We start from the raw sequence: 19237 nt of genomic DNA, 5'->3' as shown, positions 1-19237 counted from the left end.
AGTTAAATTTGAACTTTTTGTTTGTTGCTGATGTAAAGACATGTTGCCTTCAAGTGCTACTAAATACATTGTAAATTCAAGTTCATTTATCATTCGTTTTCTTAAGCTTCTTATCCATGTTAGAGTGCAAGAAACAGAGATCTAATCCATCACAATACATAACACTCACACATTTACTTATTGTTTCATTCACCTCCAGATGCAAATTTGAATAGACAGTCCACCTACTTCATGTTTTTGAGAGTACAGCACCCACTCCAAGCCACCAGTCCACTTGTAAATTAAAGTTTCCAGTCTAAAAATTCATCATCCATTTAAATTTTAAATACAAGATGGAGCTTTAACAATAATTTTCAAATTTTGACTAATTAATACTAACTTTTGTCAAGGTTTAAATAAGGAATGACCTCTGGACATATACATTACACTACGGCTGGGCGGTATGACCAAAGATTTGTATCACAGTATATAAGATTTTTGCGGTTTCACGGTATATTTCGGTATGTTTTATTTTTTTGTATGACTGGGACTTTTTATATGTCTGTGGCTGACTTTACTGTTTACTGTCATAAGCTTTTTTATTTCACCATGTACATAATGAAGGTTTGGAGTACTATACGGTTTGCTTGGCTCTACATAATGACACAATATTTGATGGAATCAGTTTGTGTGAAACGTGCAATATATATGATGGTTATTATATAATATATATAATATTTAAGTATATATTTAAGTACAATTACCGTTAGCTCTCCCTTTAACTAATAAAACTGATGAAGTGCCATTATACTGAGGTATGACTCCACTGATTGTACAGCTTGATCACAGGTCTATTGTAGAAAAGTAGACGACTTTACACATCTACCACCCAGCTCTACATCACACTAATTTCTTTCAAATATTTAAACTGGACAGTACAGTTTTGAAATAAGCATTTTGTTTATCAAGAAAGCAATGCTTATTAAAGTTATTTACCTTTAATTAATGAAAGTTATCCAACACCAACTGGACCTGTGTGATTATGTAATTATCCCCTAAACTTAATCAGCACTAACTGCAACCCAACACTCAAACCCAACTGAAATTACTGGAAATCAGTCTTCCATGTCGTGATAAAGGAATTTTGGCTCATTAAAAAAAACTCCCCATTTGATATCTTGTCACAACATCTCAATTGAGCAAAAATCAGCACGTTGACTAGGCTCCTTACAAATCTTAGTTGTGTTTTCTTTAACCCTTTGATGCACAACCTTGGTCAAAAGTGACCCAACTGAGTTTTTATTTTCTATATCTTTGCAATAAATTAATTTCGTCATTCAAGCTTCCATGAATTTTTCAATTAACTTGTTTTTGATCATCACAAATCCTTATTTCAGTTTTATATTTTTTGCTTTTTTAATAAAAATTATTTTTGTATCACTACCCTTCCTAATGCATAACATGGGTCAAAAATGACCCTTATGTATTTACTATGGAATTTGACAGAAACTACTGACATTTGTAAGTGTTTGTAGTCAAAAACATATTTACTGATCTTTTGAAAGACAACCAAAGGGGCATTAGAAGGGGTTTGCTTAGCTTGTGCATCAAATGGTTAAGCTATTTAAATAGGACTTTCACTTGTTAGTGCCCCATGCCGTTGTCATTTGTTTTCATTTACTAATATATCCTGGCCATAGTTGCGAAGGACCACCCAGAATCACTGGGCTCAAGGAAATTGTAGGGCAGTTGTAGTCTAGTGGTTGAAGTACTGGACTAGTAATCAGAAGGTTGTTGGTTCAAGCCCCACCACTGCCAGGTTGCCACTGTTGGGTCCTTGAACAAGGCCCTTAACCCTCAGTTGCTTAGACTGTATACTGTTGGATAAAAGCGTCTGCTAAATCCCGAAAATGTAGTAGTATGTAAGGGCACAACACCCATTCACTCATTTACATTTAGGGCTGAAAGTAAACGCAAAGTGTAAACAGTTTAGGGACTGGTTATGTGTAAGGAATAGGGGGAAGGGCGCATTTAGGACACAGCCCTGGTCTGGCTTTATTGTCTTGCCTCTCTGTGGTCACGTGACGCGCCGCGCGCTAGAGGATACGGCAAATCCTCCGCTCCAGCTATGAACATCACCACCGAGCCGAGGACATAGATCACAGCTACAGGGGACAGACTCGTTTTCTTCTGAATTTATCCTCATATAAACCAGCAACAAGGCAGTTCTTTATCGTAATACCGTGTTTCGGAGTTAATAGCACAGCGCCAGCATTGTGTTTTGGCTGTATCTAATGCAGCGACACGTGTCGGTTGAGGGAATGTGACGGTTTAAACGACTCGGAAAGAAAGATGAAATTGAATGAGGATGTGCTACACACTTTCCCCAATTGTATTCGGTCCGAATTAAACATGCTGTTCCAATTTTTGTCTTGTTTTAAGTTAGAAAACATTTTATAAGCGTTTGGAGCCCGTGCTGTAGTGTATTGTGTGTCTGGTTATGGAAGTGAATGGACGGGATGGCTGGCTGAGTGTATGAATGAGATGATGTGGACAGCCAGAAAAAGATGTATATACTTTTAGTTTTTAGGACAGATTTTCTGTTTTAATGTTTTAATTTGTACGTGCAATTTAGTTGTTGTTTTGGTTAGAAAAACTCTTCTTTGACCCTGTAGTAATTTGGTTAAATCGTGAATAACACGGACTGTGCTGTAGCTGCATCATCACTCATTCATTACAGATGTGTATACATTAGTTCACTCCTCGGTGGATTTCCTTTTAAAATATAAATACAATACAGTATTTGTTGGGTGTCTAAATATCCGGAAGAAGGAAAAAACAAACAAACTGTTGCCCCTGACAAGCCGGTTGGATTTACGTTGCTGTCTCGTGTTTACAAAGAACAGAAAATGGCCAACGACTCCATCCAAGTAAGCACATTATATTCTTATTAAAACTTTTCATTAATGTCTTTGTAAATACCTTGCCATGATTTGCATGACAGTGTCTTTATTAATGCCAGGACTTGGAAAACAAGTTGGTTCTGTAACTGTCTGTTTTGGTTTTGTTGCAGCAAAGCCCAAATAATCTGTTAAGGCAATGCAAACGCCCTGTGGCTTCATATAAACCAGCCTGTTCTATAGAGTTGATTTATACAATAACCCCTTAAGGTTAAGTTTCCAAGAAAGCCTGTAAAACACAACTTTAATTCCTTGGTACACTGACTCTAGACACTCATGTCTCCTGCTGTGTGTCAAATATCAATATTATTCTTTACCTCAGCACTTATTTGTCCTACTAGTCTAGTGTTTTTCAACCTAATCACTGTATACTACATCAGTAGAACATGATTGATCACCTCAGCCATGAATTTCAACACCTTGTCTGTACTGAGAAAATAATGGAAAATAGCTAGGGCATATATTGACTCATATTGTATATGTATGTAATTGCACAAATGCAACAGCTGCATTAGACATAAATCATGCGGAAAGATGAGGATATATACTTTGAAGCATCACTGGTCAACATTTCATAGTTTTGTATAGGGTGGACATATCTGGAGACCAAAAAGTACCAGCTACCCTATCTTTATTGCTCACACCTGAAAATGGGTTGGACTTGCTTGCTAAATGGCAGGCATTTGAAGTTATTATGGATTAAAAGTGGAAAATTCCTTTACTTTACTTCTTACTTCTTAATTTGGCTTTTTAATGTATGTATCCTTAGCAACATATGTGTTGATGTAATATATTATTATGTTAAAATAATTACATGTAACAAAACACTAGTGTTTAAACTGAGGACAGGTCCCCTTATACGTTGTGCAATAACCAGTAGGCTGGAATGACTAAAACTTTTTCTATAAGTAAACATTTGAAATTATTAAAATGAAGTGTAAATGATTTTTATTATTCACACTTTAAAATGTAGAACATATACATATGCACAGTTAACTATGCATCATTACAGAGTTCTATCAGAGATGTGGAGTGGCTTGGGTGTGATTGTGCAGCTAAATATGGAAATGTTCTTTGGGTTTTGCCAGTATTGGTCAGACAGATGTGTATGACTGTAAGAGAAATGACAGACTGCCACTTAAGTAATGAGATTAAAAACAGAGGGAGGTCTGAGGAACTGGGAACAGAATATTGTACTGTAAAAAGTCGGTGGCTAATTTCCATGGTGGCTTTTTAATGAATGCATGTGTGTGTACCAGTGGATGGTGTTTTTGTGGACTGAAGTACCCCTGAGTCCCAGTCTTACACTGCCCAGTCCCAGCTTTCTGGACTGAATGTGTTGCAGGCATCGAAATAGGAATTTGTGTATATTTACAAACATCATTGTGTCAATTAAGTTAATTATTTCTTTTTCGTGCTACAGAAAAAAACCTTCTGTAAAATTGGGTTTACACAGTAAATTATATGCTTTCAACTTTGTGACCCTTTCCAGCTTGTGCATACCTGCACTCATGTGCACAAGATCCATAAAGACATGATTTAACATGTTTGGTGTGGAAAAACCCTAGTGGCCGGCACAGAAACATTAAACATTAAACATATTTGGAATGAACTGAAAAGACAATTCTGAGTTTAAGGTCAAGGTAAAAATCTACTTGTTACCTGGGTATAAAGGCAAAGCAAAATCTACAGATGACAGTTTCTTCAGTGTTACTTGCACAAACAGGATCTGGATGGAGTTATGAGATGAAAATGTCACCTGTGACCCGATCACAAAAATAAACTGAAAAAAGAGTTGAAAAAATATAAAGACTCCTAGCTGGCTACTACAAGGTGATATCTGATGAAGTTGGTGTTACTGAGTACAGATATGAAGTAACAAAAGCAAGTTTGTTGTAGAGATTGTCTTTACTGCTCAGAACTAAAAAAAAAGATCTTAAACCTATACACAAGTACAGTGTATCACAAAAGTGAGTACACCCCTCACATTTCTGCAGATATTTAAGTATATCTTTTCATGGGACAACATTGACAAAATGACACTTTGACACAATGAAAAGTAGTCTGTGTGCAGCTTATATAACAGTGTAAATTTATTCTTCCCTCAAAATAACTCAATATACAGCCATTAATGTCTAAACCACCGGCAACAAAAGTGAGTACACCCCTTAGTGAAAGTTCCTGAAGTGTCAATATTTTGTGTGGCCACCATTATTTCCCAGAACTGCCTTAACTCTCCTGGGCATGGAGTTTACCAGAGCTTCACAGGTTGCCACTGGAATGCTTTTCCACTCCTCCATGACGACATCACGGAGCTGGCGGATATTCGAGACTTTGCGCTCCTCCACCTTCCGCTTGAGGATGCCCCAAAGATGTTCTATTGGGTTTAGGTCTGGAGACATGCTTGGCCAGTCCATCACCTTTACCCTCAGCCTCTTCAATAAAGCAGTGGTCGTCTTAGAGGTGTGTTTGGGGTCATTATCATGCTGGAACACTGCCCTGCGACCCAGTTTCCGGAGGGAGGGGATCATGCGCTGCTTCAGTATTTCACAGTACATATTGGAGTTCATGTGTCCCTCAATGAAATGTAACTCCCCAACACCTGCTGCACTCATGCAGCCCCAGACCATGGCATTCCCACCACCATGCTTGACTGTAGGCATGACACACTTATCTTTGTACTCCTCACCTGATTGCTGCCACACATGCTTGAGACCATCTGAACCAAACAAATTAATCTTGGTCTCATCAGACCATAGGACATGGTTCCAGTAATCCATGTCCTTTGTTGACATGTCTTCAGCAAACTGTTTGCGGGCTTTCTTGTGTAGAGACTTCAGAAGAGGCTTCCTTCTGGGGTGACAGCCATGCAGACCAATTTGATGTAGTGTGCGGCGTATGATCTGAGCACTGACAGGCTGACCCCCCACCTTTTCAATCTCTGCAGCAATGCTGACAGCACTCCTGCACCTATCTTTCAAAGACAGCAGTTGGATGTGACGCTGAGCACGTGCACTCAGCTTCTTTGGACGACCAACGCGAGGTCTGTTCTGAGTGGACCCTGCTCTTTTAAAACGCTGATTGATCTTGGCCACTGTGCTGCAGCTCAGTTTCAGGGTGTTGGCAATCTTCTTGTAGCCTTGGCCATCTTCATGTAGCGCAACAATTCGTCTTTTAAGATCCTCAGAGAGTTCTTTGCCATGAGGTGCCATGTTGGAACTTTCAGTGACCAGTATGAGAGAGTGTGAGAGCTGTACTACTAAATTGAACACACCTGCTCCCTATGCACACCTGAGACCTAGTAACACTAACAAATCACATGACATTTTGGAGGGAAAATGACAAGCAGTGCTCAATTTGGACATTTAGGGGTGTAGTCTCTTAGGGGTGTACTCACTTTTGTTGCCGGTGGTTTAGACATTAATGGCTGTATATTGAGTTATTTTGAGGGAAGAATAAATTTACACTGTTATATAAGCTGCACACAGACTACTTTTCATTGTGTCAAAGTGTCATTTTGTCAGTGTTGTCCCATGAAAAGATATACTTAAATATCTGCAGAAATGTGAGGGGTGTACTCACTTTTGTGATACACTGTATATGATAAGTAATTACGTCTCATTAAAACAGTAAGAAATCATTTTAGTATGTAAGCGTCACACCGTTCATTTAAATACTTTACTTCAAAGGTTTAACGGTGGAAGCAAGTTCAGAAAAACCTATTAAATATACAATACAAAACCTAAAATAAATAAGATCCCTTCATCTCCAGTTTTGGAATGATCCTCTGAACATTATACATGACATTAAAGATCTGCAGTTGAGCCATGGTTTAGAGGGATCGTGTCTGTGTAAACATAATTCAGCTTTAGTGACGACTTCTCTCACATGAGCCCCAAATTGATCCTGGCTATTAACCCAAGTATTTAGACCAAGTGCAAAAACAGTGTAAGGCGGAGGATTTAATGCACCTAAACTCAGGTCAAGAGAAAGCAAAGAACTAGGAAAGCGATAACTTTATTTTATATCGTATATTTAGGAGGATAGTATAAACAGTATGATTTTTAGATCATGTTACACTGAACAAAACCAAAGATTTCAGTCTTTTACTAGTTTGTTTTTACTGGTATTGGTTGGATGCAAATCAACCTTTCCTATTTCCTATTTCTCCTTCCTTCTTTGCTTTTATTCTTTCTTTTTTCCTGCTGTCGTTGTTTTTCCTCACAGAGACATAAAACACACATAGTTTATGGAGCATGTATATGGACACTTCCCAAAAATTCATGCTGCAATACTGATGTCATGCAGTAGCTATTTTCAGTGATAGACTCTTTCAGTGAGAAGTTACAGAAGTTCAGTGAGAAGTCACAGTGTTTTACATAGACACAGTGTTCAAAAACAGAAAAGAGAGTTGCAAACAGTTCCTAAATACAGTTCAAGCATACATTTCTAACCATACAATTATTCAGATAACTTATTAAATTGTTTCCTGTTTCCTTTATGAGTGGTGCTTGTTCTCACTGGCCTTTAATTCTAGCCTGTTCAGCCTCACAATGCTATACGTTTAATGACAAAATACTATTTGTTTTCTTTATGAATCAGGATAGCATTAGAAACTTCTGATCGAATGTGCACCCTGTTGATGCCACTGCCATTCATTCTCTCGGGTGAAAAGATGGCACCTGTTCTCTTGATACAATGATGCTTATGTCATACATTCACAGAAAGGTTTAGAAAAAGATATACAAACCCAGAGCAATACATTCAAACCTATCAGAATTATGAAACAAAAATATGCAGAATTCAGTAGTTTAACAGTGAACCATTTATTAGATTATTACATTTATTAAATGTAATAACTGCACTGCTACGGTTACAGCATACATTAATGTGCTTTTTGTTAGCCAAAAACATTTAAAATGATTTTTTTCCCTGTACTTTTTGTGATTATGAATTATCTTGTGTTTATGGGCTAGTTTAATGCTACACGTGAGTGACAGCAATGTGGCTTGTAATGAAAGTGGTTCTATTAGGTGGCTAGGTTTGTAGTGGACTTTTATTGGCTGCTTGGAAGTTGGCTGACAGTGCAGATTTCAAGTGGATCAGCAGGGTACAAGACCGATGCCAGAACACAATGAAGTCCTTTGTACAAGTGCCACACTAGATCAGATTCATCATTTCCCTAAAGTCCAGCCACACCCTCAGCCATTCACTGACCCCATGCAAATAGCCAGAGTAAGTGTGTGAGAGAGAAACGCGTTGTTTGAGTTAGTTAGGAATTACTACTAATATTTGTAACACAGGGAATTTCTGTCATCAGTCAGCAGTTAATGTTCAGTGCTGGTTTGTTAAAATTGTGTTTGTGGACACTGATTATTTTTAGGGCTGTCGAAGTTAACGCGATAATAACGCATTAACGCGATCTCAATTTAACGCGATTAAAAAAAATTGTTCCGTTAACGCAAATTCTATACAGGAAAAATTTACCTATACAGGCAGTGAGTGCCATGTAGAATTACATCACGAAGACCCGCATTGTTATGTTTTGTACTTAACCACGAAATACAAATGACACTAGTTATGTGGAGAACGTGTTGTCTTTATTGCTTAATCCACAACTTGGAGCATCACACTTAAACATAACACGCCGTTACCTGCTGGTCACCTGATACACATATCAGCTCAGTGACGTACAGTGGTAACGTGATACGCAGATCACGTAAATGATATATATCACACGCATGATAATAATATTAAGTGTTATTAATATGATAATAAGATATTCCTTTGCAATACTTTATCATTTCAAGAATATGATACAGACTGACCAACACTATTAAGCCAAATCAGCATTGAAAATTTACTTCACTTTTAATAGCCTTCTACAATGCTGGTGCTTCTTAAAACTGAATATTTACTTTTAAACAGACGTGTTATTTAAATGCTATTAAATTGTTTTCCAACAAAATCCGCCCAATTTGGCAACACTGGAACGCGTTATTATTATCGCATTAACTTCGACAGCCCTAATAAAAACGTATTCTGATATCCAGTTAGCAGCGTAGGGTTTATATAGCAGCAAGTAGAATACAGTGAGAATAAGGTGCAAAAACAATGCAATATTGTGCAAAGTATGAGTTGTCAGAACCCAGGGAACAAGACTGTGTTGATTGTGAATAAGTTTTTGTGTATGTTAGTGTATGTACACCGATCAGCCATAACATTAAAACCACCTCCTTAAAAAAAAAAAAAAAAAAAAAAAAAAAAAAAAGGCCATTAATCGCAATTAACTATATGCAATTCTGAGATTAATCGCGATTAAAAATTTTTAGCGTTTGACAGCCCTAATTTTTTTACTATGGGTCTCGCTCTCAACTTACAAACTAAAAAAGTCTCAGGAACATTAGGAACACTACGCCTTGATTTATAGTAACTCCAGAAAATCTATAAAAAGGTTAAAAGAGTTAAAAAGTTATTTCTTTAGGATTCCACCAAACCACAATAAGAGCAATCATTTTCAAATCTATTTAGTGATTATCATGGTATATTTTTTTTGTAAGGGTGAGGAACAGCTTATCCAGCAAGTCACAAATGATCCCAGAAAAAAGGAAAAAAGCTTTCAGTGTTCCTGACACATTGCAAAAGAGACTACGCAAAAATGGGATTTATGTGAAAAAAAAACAAGACAGAAAGAACTACTAATTAAAGCAGTCATTAGTGTTCTTCTGACTTTTGCACTTTGTTTATGGACAAACAGAGCTAAACTAAAAAATTTTTGAGAACAATGTTCTTTTAATGTTTGGTAAAGAAAACCTTACATTATTGTACAGTAAGTACATTATAATGAGGGTTGATATAAAGAGGATTTGTTGTTAGTAAGGGATCAGTGAGTTTCATTTTCTATCAGTAAATTCTCATTTTCTTTCTCTATAAGTAAGTCAGTAAAACCAAAGCTGGGGTGTAACAGGGTTATACAGCAGTAGTAGCACAATTGTATACGGTTTAATTGAAATGAATGGCATCCCTGCATGTTTGATGAATGCCAACGGATTGAACATTATAAAGACATTAACAACATCCAGCAAACTAAGAAAAATTTTAACTAGCATTTCAAATTGGAACTGGAAGATGGTTTTTGCATGCTTTGTGCGCTTAACATGCTTACATGTTACAACAACCTTTGATCAATCGTTCTTAACAGTGAAAATGGGTAAATACACACATTTAGAAAAAGAAAAGCATAACAATAATAATAATAGTAATAATGATGGACTATAAGGCCCTATGTCCTTATAAGGACATCATATTGATGCTAAGGTTAATTCGGTTCAATCACCAGTTTATAAAGTGCAGGCAGCTGAGCAGTGCAACTTGCGTAACAGTCCCATTAACAAAGCGCTGGTCTTAATTAGTGCACTGCTGCAGGCCACTTCCACACTTCCAGGCTACATGGATCAATCAATCTTACCATAAATCACATTATAAATTCCACACACATCACTCACTTATCTCTTCATATTCTCTCTGTCTGTCCATTTCGTCATCTTCCTCTAACTCAATTGTACTCTTATGGCTGTACTCAGTATTAAATCATTATACATAGAAGGGGGTATAAGTTCTGCTAAATTCTTTTAAGCAATAACTGACATTAGCTGACTGTAAACTAAGCTTACAGCAAGTCATTTTAGGCTATTCGTTTTATCTAAACAAACCCCTCATAAACCCTTCATAACATAGAACAGCAGCGAGTATAAATACCATGACCAGAGCTAGTTCTGCCTACCAACTAGTTGGTAGCTAGTAGTCTATTACATGATAGGACTATTTAGTGTTTTTGGGTAGGAGTCTATCAGCATGGCACATCCTATGGCGCATTCACATGAGAAGTAGCAAAACCACGCGCCTCAGCGCAAACCGCCGCTTTGCTCAGCACTTGGCTTAAGCGGTGCGGTAAAACATCATCAAGCCGCTCAGGTGGCGCAGCGGTAAAAAGAAACGCGCTGCAACCAGGGCTGGATTCTGAGAAGCGTGGTATCGAATCCAGCCTTGCTTTACCGGTTCGAAGCTGAGTGGCTATATGAGCAACGATTGGCCGGTTGCTCATGTGGGGGGTGGGACAAAGAACCGGATGTGGGTCTCTCTCTGTCAGAATGCGATTGCGTTCTCTGCCGGCTGATTGGAGGCGCTTACACAGAGATGGGAGAGGGTGCCCTTAGGGTGTGTCTCTCCGCATGCAACGCTAGGTGGCGCCAAACTCGTCAATGTGTGGGTGGCAAAGATGCATCTGGCTGCTGCTCGTGTTTCGGAGGGGATACGGGTTAGCTTCAATCACCTCCGTCAGGGCAGGGTTCGGCATAGACAGAGAGGAAGCACGATGCTAATTGACATACATCACATACATCTATTTTGAGCTGGATTTTCCTCACTGTTTCACTTTTAAACTTGTGTTATAGATCAGTGTGCTAAGAAACTGATAAGAGAATCAGCTTTTGCAAGAGTCTAAAATGCTTATTGTTAAAAAAGCTTAACAAGGTTTAATGTACTAAAAGAATGACATAGGAACACTTCACTTAATTATTACTGGTCATATGTTCTGACTAATTGAATTATTCGGTCGTTGTTTTAATACAATAAGTCACGTTAAGTTTTGTTCACGTTAACCGCTGTTCGTGCTGCCTGCGTCACTTTTACTACGTCATATCAAACAGTTTGTCAGTGGAGGAGCTTTGAAATAGTCAGCGGCAAACTGGGTCAAAGTTTAATCGGGTAAACTCACACTCCATAGAAAACAATGGCACATACATTTTGGAATTATGGCCAAAAGCTTGGTCTGATGAACACATTTTACCAAATGCTTTTGGCAGACTTGATGTAGGTTTTTGCTAAATGAAACTGGACTTTCCTTTGTAAGAAAAGACTTGTCTGTCTTGGCACCATTCCATCTCTTTTGAGGGTAAATGATGCACACTTGCCCAGCCGTCCACATGACCTCGAAGAAAACAGAATTTGTCAGGCCATATTCTTCCATTGCTCTGATTTACGATTTCAACGCATGTGTGCTTTTTGTAGGTGCCTTCAATGGTGGACAGATGTTAGCGTAGGCACTTTGACTGGCCGGCAACTTTGCAGTTACATACACAGAAGAGTTTGATGCTCTGAGTGTTGTGACATATGTACCTAATCACAAGTATTAACATTGTTTGCAATTTGAGCCACAGTAGCCCTTCTGTTGTGCCATACCAGTTGCTAAGAAATAAGTGTGTATCATCAGTGTATCATCAGTGTATAACCATATTTTATCATTACTGATGACTGTAAAGGTACAAATGATGTGTTTATTACCCAATGTGCTAACCAAGAGCACGTGGACACCTGCTAAATATTGAGTTAAGGTGTTTCAGCCACACCTACTGCTAACCGGAGTAATGCTCTTTCCTAATTAAAAGGACTCTCCTTTTTACTTAATAGGGTCCATAAAGGTGTGATTTGAAGAGTTTAGTGTGGAGAAATTCCAGTGGCAAGCATGAGCAAATGATGAAGGCATTTCAATGTTATTTTGACTCAAGAACGAGTGAGCATCGGAAGCGTCCTTAGTGATCAAGGCAATCCCAGCATTCAGTGCGGCAGCTCTTCTCTAACAGAAAAATAATAAAAACGTGGACATGAGTTATTTTCAAACGTAATTAAATTATTATTGATTTTTAACTTGTATAAACTTGCACTCACGAGTGTTTTTATTTGCAAATTCTGGCTTGTCAGCGAATGTAACCGTTTTCGGTACACGAAGGGAGATAGGGAGAAGAGAGTTAGTTGACATGCTAGCACGCTGTGCCACCCCATCCCATTGGTTTGAATGACAAGATGCTAAATGCGAAACCTGATGGAATCGCTGTCTAAGTAGCGCGTTCGAATAACCTGACTTATAAGTCATTGACTTATTAGAATCCTCTCTACTGAGGCAGCTGCCTATGTAGGTAGTAAGACAGCAAGGCAGCTCCCTAGGTTTTCGAACACACCCATAGATTCTGTGTTGAACGACACTGTGGTTTGGTGTTTAGCACTATTGCCTTGCAGCAAAAAGGTCCTGGGTTCAATTTCCAGGGAAAACAGTTTGGTTCCTTTCTGTTTGGAGTTTGCATGTTCTCCCAGTGGTTTCCACCAGGTGCCCCGGTTTCCTCCCACAGTCCAAAGACCCCCGGTCTGGTTAATTGGAGATACAAAATTGTGTGTGTGTGTGTGTGTGTGTGTTTGCCCTGTGATTGACCAGGTCGTTTCCTACCTTTCGCCTGGTGAATTGTACTCACTGAGACCCTGACTAGGATTAGGCGGTGTAAAACAGACAATGAATGAATGATTCTGTGTTTAAAAGAGGGCATTGTGCATTATCCTGACCTACTAGAACTTTCAGTAGTTTTCATGTAAAAGATTTAAGTCTTTTAATCTTTATGATATTTTTGTATTTGCAAAAAATATCTACAAACATTGCCTAATTAACTACATCAGTAGTTTTTTAAATGTTGGATATACTGATTACTAAAATAAATGTTGCAGATATACCTAAGTCATACTAGCCAAGTATTGTTGGTTTAAAAGTGGAAGCAGATTTGGGTTTAATGAAGAAAAAAAACTAATCAGTTTAAACAGGTGATTCCTGGATGATACGATCATACAGTCAATTACGCTCCATTAACCAAACCCTCACATAATGAATATTTTATTATGGGAGGCCAGAATATTACAGCCTACAGGCATCGTCAGCCCATCCTCCATTCCTCTCTTCTGCCCTGTTGCACTTTGTCTGAGGGCACCAACAGTTCGGGTGGTGTAACCTGATCCATAGAGCTTTACTCCTATTGCATCTCTTTAGTTTTCTCTCTCTCATTATCTCTCTCTCGTTCTCTCTTTCTCTTGTTTCTTTTTTCAGCATTGTCACCACCTGCTCATCCTGTCCTCTGGGACCCCTTTCTTTCCTTCCTACCTTCCTTTAAGGAACCCTGCTTTTCTCTCCCTCCCTTTTCCTTTACCCACAGACATACAGACACACACACACACACACACACACACACACACAGTCCCTGGGCTCTAAGTTTCCATGCTTAATTCAGAATAGAAACATTCTATGCAGACAGTAAGCTCACTGTTCCTGATGGGAAAAAGGCACTGTGAGTTTGGGGTTTGGGATTCGCTACTACGTCATTACTGTAGGCCTTCTAAAAATAATTTTACTGCTGTTGATATAAACTGATATGCACAAGTCACCCAGTCCCCACAATATTTACATGTTTTCTTTACTACACATGTATGTTTGCAGAAGTGCTTTTACAGCTGAACCAGTTGCTGCAACTAATGATTACTTTGGTAATCAATTGATCTATCCATTATTTGTTACATCAATTTATTAGGTGTGTTTCATTTTTACATTCACATACCCCCAACATGTATTTACAAATAATTTAATATAAACTTGAGTGTCATAAATCATTAATATACAAACAAATGTAGTTGTAGAACTGGACTAGGAGAAGGTTCAGACAGTATGTGGTTACTGTTTCATACTGTGCTTCTAGTGTGAATCAAATTATTAATTAAATAGATGTCATTTGCTAAAATATGATAATTACAGGCCTAAATGTGTGTTGTTGCTTGTCTGATAAAGGTTAACCGCACCTCTAAAATATTACATCTAAAATATTACATTGATGTTTGCCTTTTTTTTCTAATCCATCATAATTGAATATTTTGTCTTGCACATTAGTGATCTGTTTATAACCTAACAACAGTGGATTACATGGGGGATAAAAGCAGTGTAAGCATTGTTTAAGATGTAATATTATTAGTACAGTCCACATTGGACTGATTCTCAAAGTGAAGTGATACATGCAAAGGGTTAAAGAAATTATGTCAGGCTTTCCATGGTTCCTCCCAGTCAGATGGGAGGATGTACTTCTGTGCATCTGTGTGTGTGTGTGTGTGTGTGTGTGTGTTTTACATGTGTTGATGTACAAGAGAGGAAGTAGAGGCCTTTAAGGTTTATTTCGTTTGTGAGGGTAAGGGCAGGAGTAACTGTGTTTATGTGTGTACTTGATAATCCTGAGTATGCTTCATGTGTATGTGCGTTTACGCATGTGTGAGTGCTCAGATCTAGTCCCCAGGCTCTGTGGGTGTGGTGTTTGGGGGTTGTATTTAAGTATATGTAAATGTTTATTTTTTCATTTAGTGGCACACATACCTGTAGATCTTACCTGATAGCTGACTGATCTGTCAGCTGTGTGTAAATGAGTCAACCCAGGAAGAGTTTTCTTTTCCCACATGTAGACTTATCTGATTGCACCATGGATACACAGATGCTGAGATGAATCCAGATAATGCAATATAATGATCATATACTTCTTCTCTTCCTCTACTTCTACCTTGCTCTAATACTCCTCCTCTTCCCTACCATTTAAAAGAGGTAGGATTCATCCATGAAAATCTGAACTTTAGTGGCAACATTATTATCATAAGAAAACATGTTTATTAAAAAGGTAATTCTATGCAAATGTTAAACATATTATAAGAATAGAAACTTTTGAGTTTCCATACCTACACTACATAAAAGTATGTGGACAAATGACTTGTTTTCATTGACAATTGGCATTAAGGCCCCCCCCCCCCCCCCCCCCCCCCCATATTGGAGTGTGTTGTATTTTGTTCCCATTCAATTAAAAAAGCATTTTTAAGGTTAAAAGTTTATAATTGACAGACCTTATATAATTTAATTTATACACCTGTTAGCAATGACTGTTACTCAAACACTTGACAACTCATGTCTACATTTTTGTGGCCATATAGTGTATTTCAGTCAAATAAAACTCCTTCTCATATGTAAGTAGAAAGCTCACAGGACACACGATTGAAGCATTTTTGGACCACAGCAGACAAATACTTGTGATTTCTGGTAGGTTTAGTCACTTATCATAATGCAGTTCTGCGTTGCTAGATGTATTTAGAAAGTTGCTATAACAAGCAGGCCAGTTTTTTTTATCATATCAGCCCAGAGTGGCCTTTGCCCCATAATATGTTAATAAACAGTTATACAATATTCAATATTGATCTGCCTTTTCCTTGAAACGTAACCTGACCAGTTGGCCAGTCACACTTAAAGTTTTAGCTAATGGTTTTATTGCTACATTTAAAAAAATAATAGTTACAAGCTGAGACATGCAAGAAAAACAAGAATTAGAGATGTGCTAATTCCCTTGAACCTTTATTTAGGTAGCAAATGTATAAAGAAAATGCCTTAACTAGTCAGCATTAATGTATTTTTAAATATAAACACATTTTCAATATGATTCCTACAACACACTCAAAAACTGAGACAGGGGCAAAATAAGAATGCAAAGTTTTCAAGTTCCACCTTTTAAAACATTTCACAATAAGCAGGTGCATTTGTACCAGGTGAGGAAATCATGACTGGCTATAAAAGGAGAATACACTAAAGACTCAAGACTCAGACATGGTTCATGGCTCTCAGATTTGTGTAAAACTTTGTGAGAGAGAATTGTCATTCAGTCTAAAAAGCATATTTATTAAAGCTAGAAATGATTTAGGTCATTCACCATTTACCATGCATCTGCTCGTGTCACTTAACACAGTCTGGCCCTGCATCAAGAAATGCAATATGAAAATGTATTACACTAATAAAAATACACGCATCAGTTCTGCACAGAAATGAGTTCATCCGAGCTGGACTGAAGACAGTGGAAATATTCTGTGGTAAAACGAGTTCATGTTTGCGCTTGTTTTAAGTGGGGGAATATGTCAAGTTCTTTATGCCAAAGACGCATTATATTGTTTTACCCTCTTCACGATTTTTAGATGACAGTGATGCCAACATGCACACTACATTTTTTTATTTGTGAAAAAGGATTCATACTGGGATAACATTGGACTAAAACATGCTCTGTAACGTATCCCTGGTTTGTTTTTGCTATTCTCTTCTGTGCTCAGTGATTTGTTTGGGATGAAGCCATGTTGTGGCCACCTGCGATAGGAGGGGCCAGTGGTGCAGACTTTTTGTCCTTGACTACAGCTGCCATGGCAGTGTTGCTTGACAGTGTCACCGACAGTGTTATTTTGGACGAAGAACTGATATATCCTTGATTTAATTGGAAAGATAAACATGTGGGTTTGAACAGTGAGAAGTGTTCTGTTTAACTCGTCTATCTGTGCACCTCTGATAAGCAGGTGTGCAGGAGTGGTTGGATGAGCCACTGCTAAAAACGATCTCAATGTAGAGAGAGCAAAGAGAAGAAAGCCCTTTGTCAGTTGGTTCTAAAATGATCTGTTTTAATCTATGAGTTTAACATTATAAGGGTATGTCTAATTATCATGCATGAACCCTTACTGATAAAATATCTTTTTGCTCAAAACCAGGGGGAAACATTTAAGACCTAGGAATTTATTTTGCCAAATTCTTTTTTGATAACCAATCATCATTGCTTGCCAGTTTACCATTAACCTAAAAAGTATAGTCACCCTATACAATATGTGACAAACTTCTTAACAGTGCTGTTGCCATGACCAGAGCCAGTTCAGCTCACAGAAAGTTCATAGATAGCAGCTCATTTCAAATTGAGACCAACTAAACAAGCAAATCAGGTAATACAGTCAAAACCCGTAGAACAGACTAAGCTAGTATCTCGAAACAGTTCCTATGACAAGCAGGATTCTACCTTTTTATAAGAACTGGTTTCCAATCTCATTGCCGGTGGATTTGTGTACGAAAATGCTGCATCTCTTAAGTGTGATATGACTAGTTCACTCCCAAAATGTAATGAATTATTAAACTAAACTTTTACAAATTAGTAAAATAATAAACCTTCTCGCTAGTTGTCTGTGTTTTACTTTGTTTGGATCTTTTGTATACTTTTTGTGCTTTGATGACAGTAATCAGAAGGATTTACAAATATTGCAAAACTAACTGTGTGTTATTGGTCTGCTAATATCGTGTTCGACTATGGATTTCACATCTCGAATTACACATTAACACAACATTAAATATTTACTATGTTAATGACTATGAAGGATAGAGCTATTATGCTGATTTATAATAAGTGTCTTATAAGCATGGCAAACACACATCTCTCTTTATTTCTCTCTCACACACACTCATATGCATGTTATATTAAATAAATAATAGAGTACCTATTAAATTCCTTTTTTACTTCATTTTTACACAATGCTTCAGAAGTCTTAAACTCCACAGAAAAACAGATTATTCAATTAAAAGTAAAGGTCTGAAAATGACTCAGTCTAAGATCCTAATGCAATTTCATTTGCAAGAGTCATTGTTTTGTCTCCATGACGAGTAACATTTTGGATTTGGTGACAAACAGATTTGAGGTTTTGGAGAATTTCTCTAACTAAAGCGGTTAAACAATGACGTACATGTGGATTACATTTCATTCAGTATTGTCTACAACCACATATTTATTTAGTAATGAAGCTAGGAAATGCACATCACATGAACCCAAAAATGATTTAGTTTATTTTGTAAATAATGTTATATTTAGGACATATTTACCAGTTGGTCTTTTATGTGGTATTGACTGAAAATACACAAACACAGTTTTAATGACACTAGGATTTACATGACAGGTTGGCTGGGCCATGTAAACACAGTTACCCTTCTTCTTAAAAGACAACTTTATTTATTTTGGCTTTGTGGGTGAGTCCATTTTCTCCACTTGTCCTTTTTTTTGGTCAGTGAGTTTAAATTCTTCTGTAATATGCTGTGGTATCATTTCTCTATTTATGATTATTATTTATTTATATTATTTTATGAATGACTCAAGTACCATTACAAAGATTATAATGCTTTCACCTTCACAGTTCACTGTAGGTACGGTGTTCTGAGGTTTCTATGTGCAACCCTTTTTGCTCCAAACATGACAAACTGTATACTGGTTATATTTTGGATTCGTCTGACCAGACTGGATTTTTTCAGTCTAGTCTGTGTATCCTGACTGTTTCAAAGTCTGACCATTCAAGACTTTCCCACCAGCAGAACTGCAGCTTAATGGATGTTTATTTCTCTTGCATTATTATTGTTTTTTTGCATTCCCCCCCCAATTTTCCTCCCAATCTAGTCATATCCAATTACCTAATTGCATAACGTTTCCTCTCTACTGATGTTGACCTCTGCTTCTGACCGAGGAGAGCCGTGAATAACACACGTCCCCTCCGACCAAGTGCAGTAGCCGACTGAGTTCATATGTGGATCAGCTTTGTGTACGGAGAGACACACCCTGATCCTA

General features: G+C 37.6%; 1 protein-coding gene across 1 annotated transcript in view; it reads left to right on the top strand.

Moving 5' to 3' along the window:
- Window positions 1–2829: 2829 nt before the first annotated feature.
- pkn1a (protein kinase N1a) overlaps window positions 2830–19237 on the top strand; it is a 47954-nt gene continuing 31546 nt past the window's right edge. The window contains exon 1 of the mRNA XM_063009694.1: window positions 2830–2909. Coding sequence (XP_062865764.1) covers window positions 2889–2909 — 21 coding nt within the window. The 5' untranslated portion in view covers window positions 2830–2888. The remainder of the gene's footprint in view (window positions 2910–19237) is intronic.

This window comes from Trichomycterus rosablanca, chromosome 15 (genome assembly GCF_030014385.1).
Source record: "Trichomycterus rosablanca isolate fTriRos1 chromosome 15, fTriRos1.hap1, whole genome shotgun sequence".
Taxonomy (NCBI): Eukaryota; Metazoa; Chordata; class Actinopteri; order Siluriformes; family Trichomycteridae; genus Trichomycterus; species Trichomycterus rosablanca.
The sequence above is the reverse complement of the archived record's forward strand: the minus strand, read 5'-3'. Positions and strand labels throughout refer to the sequence as shown.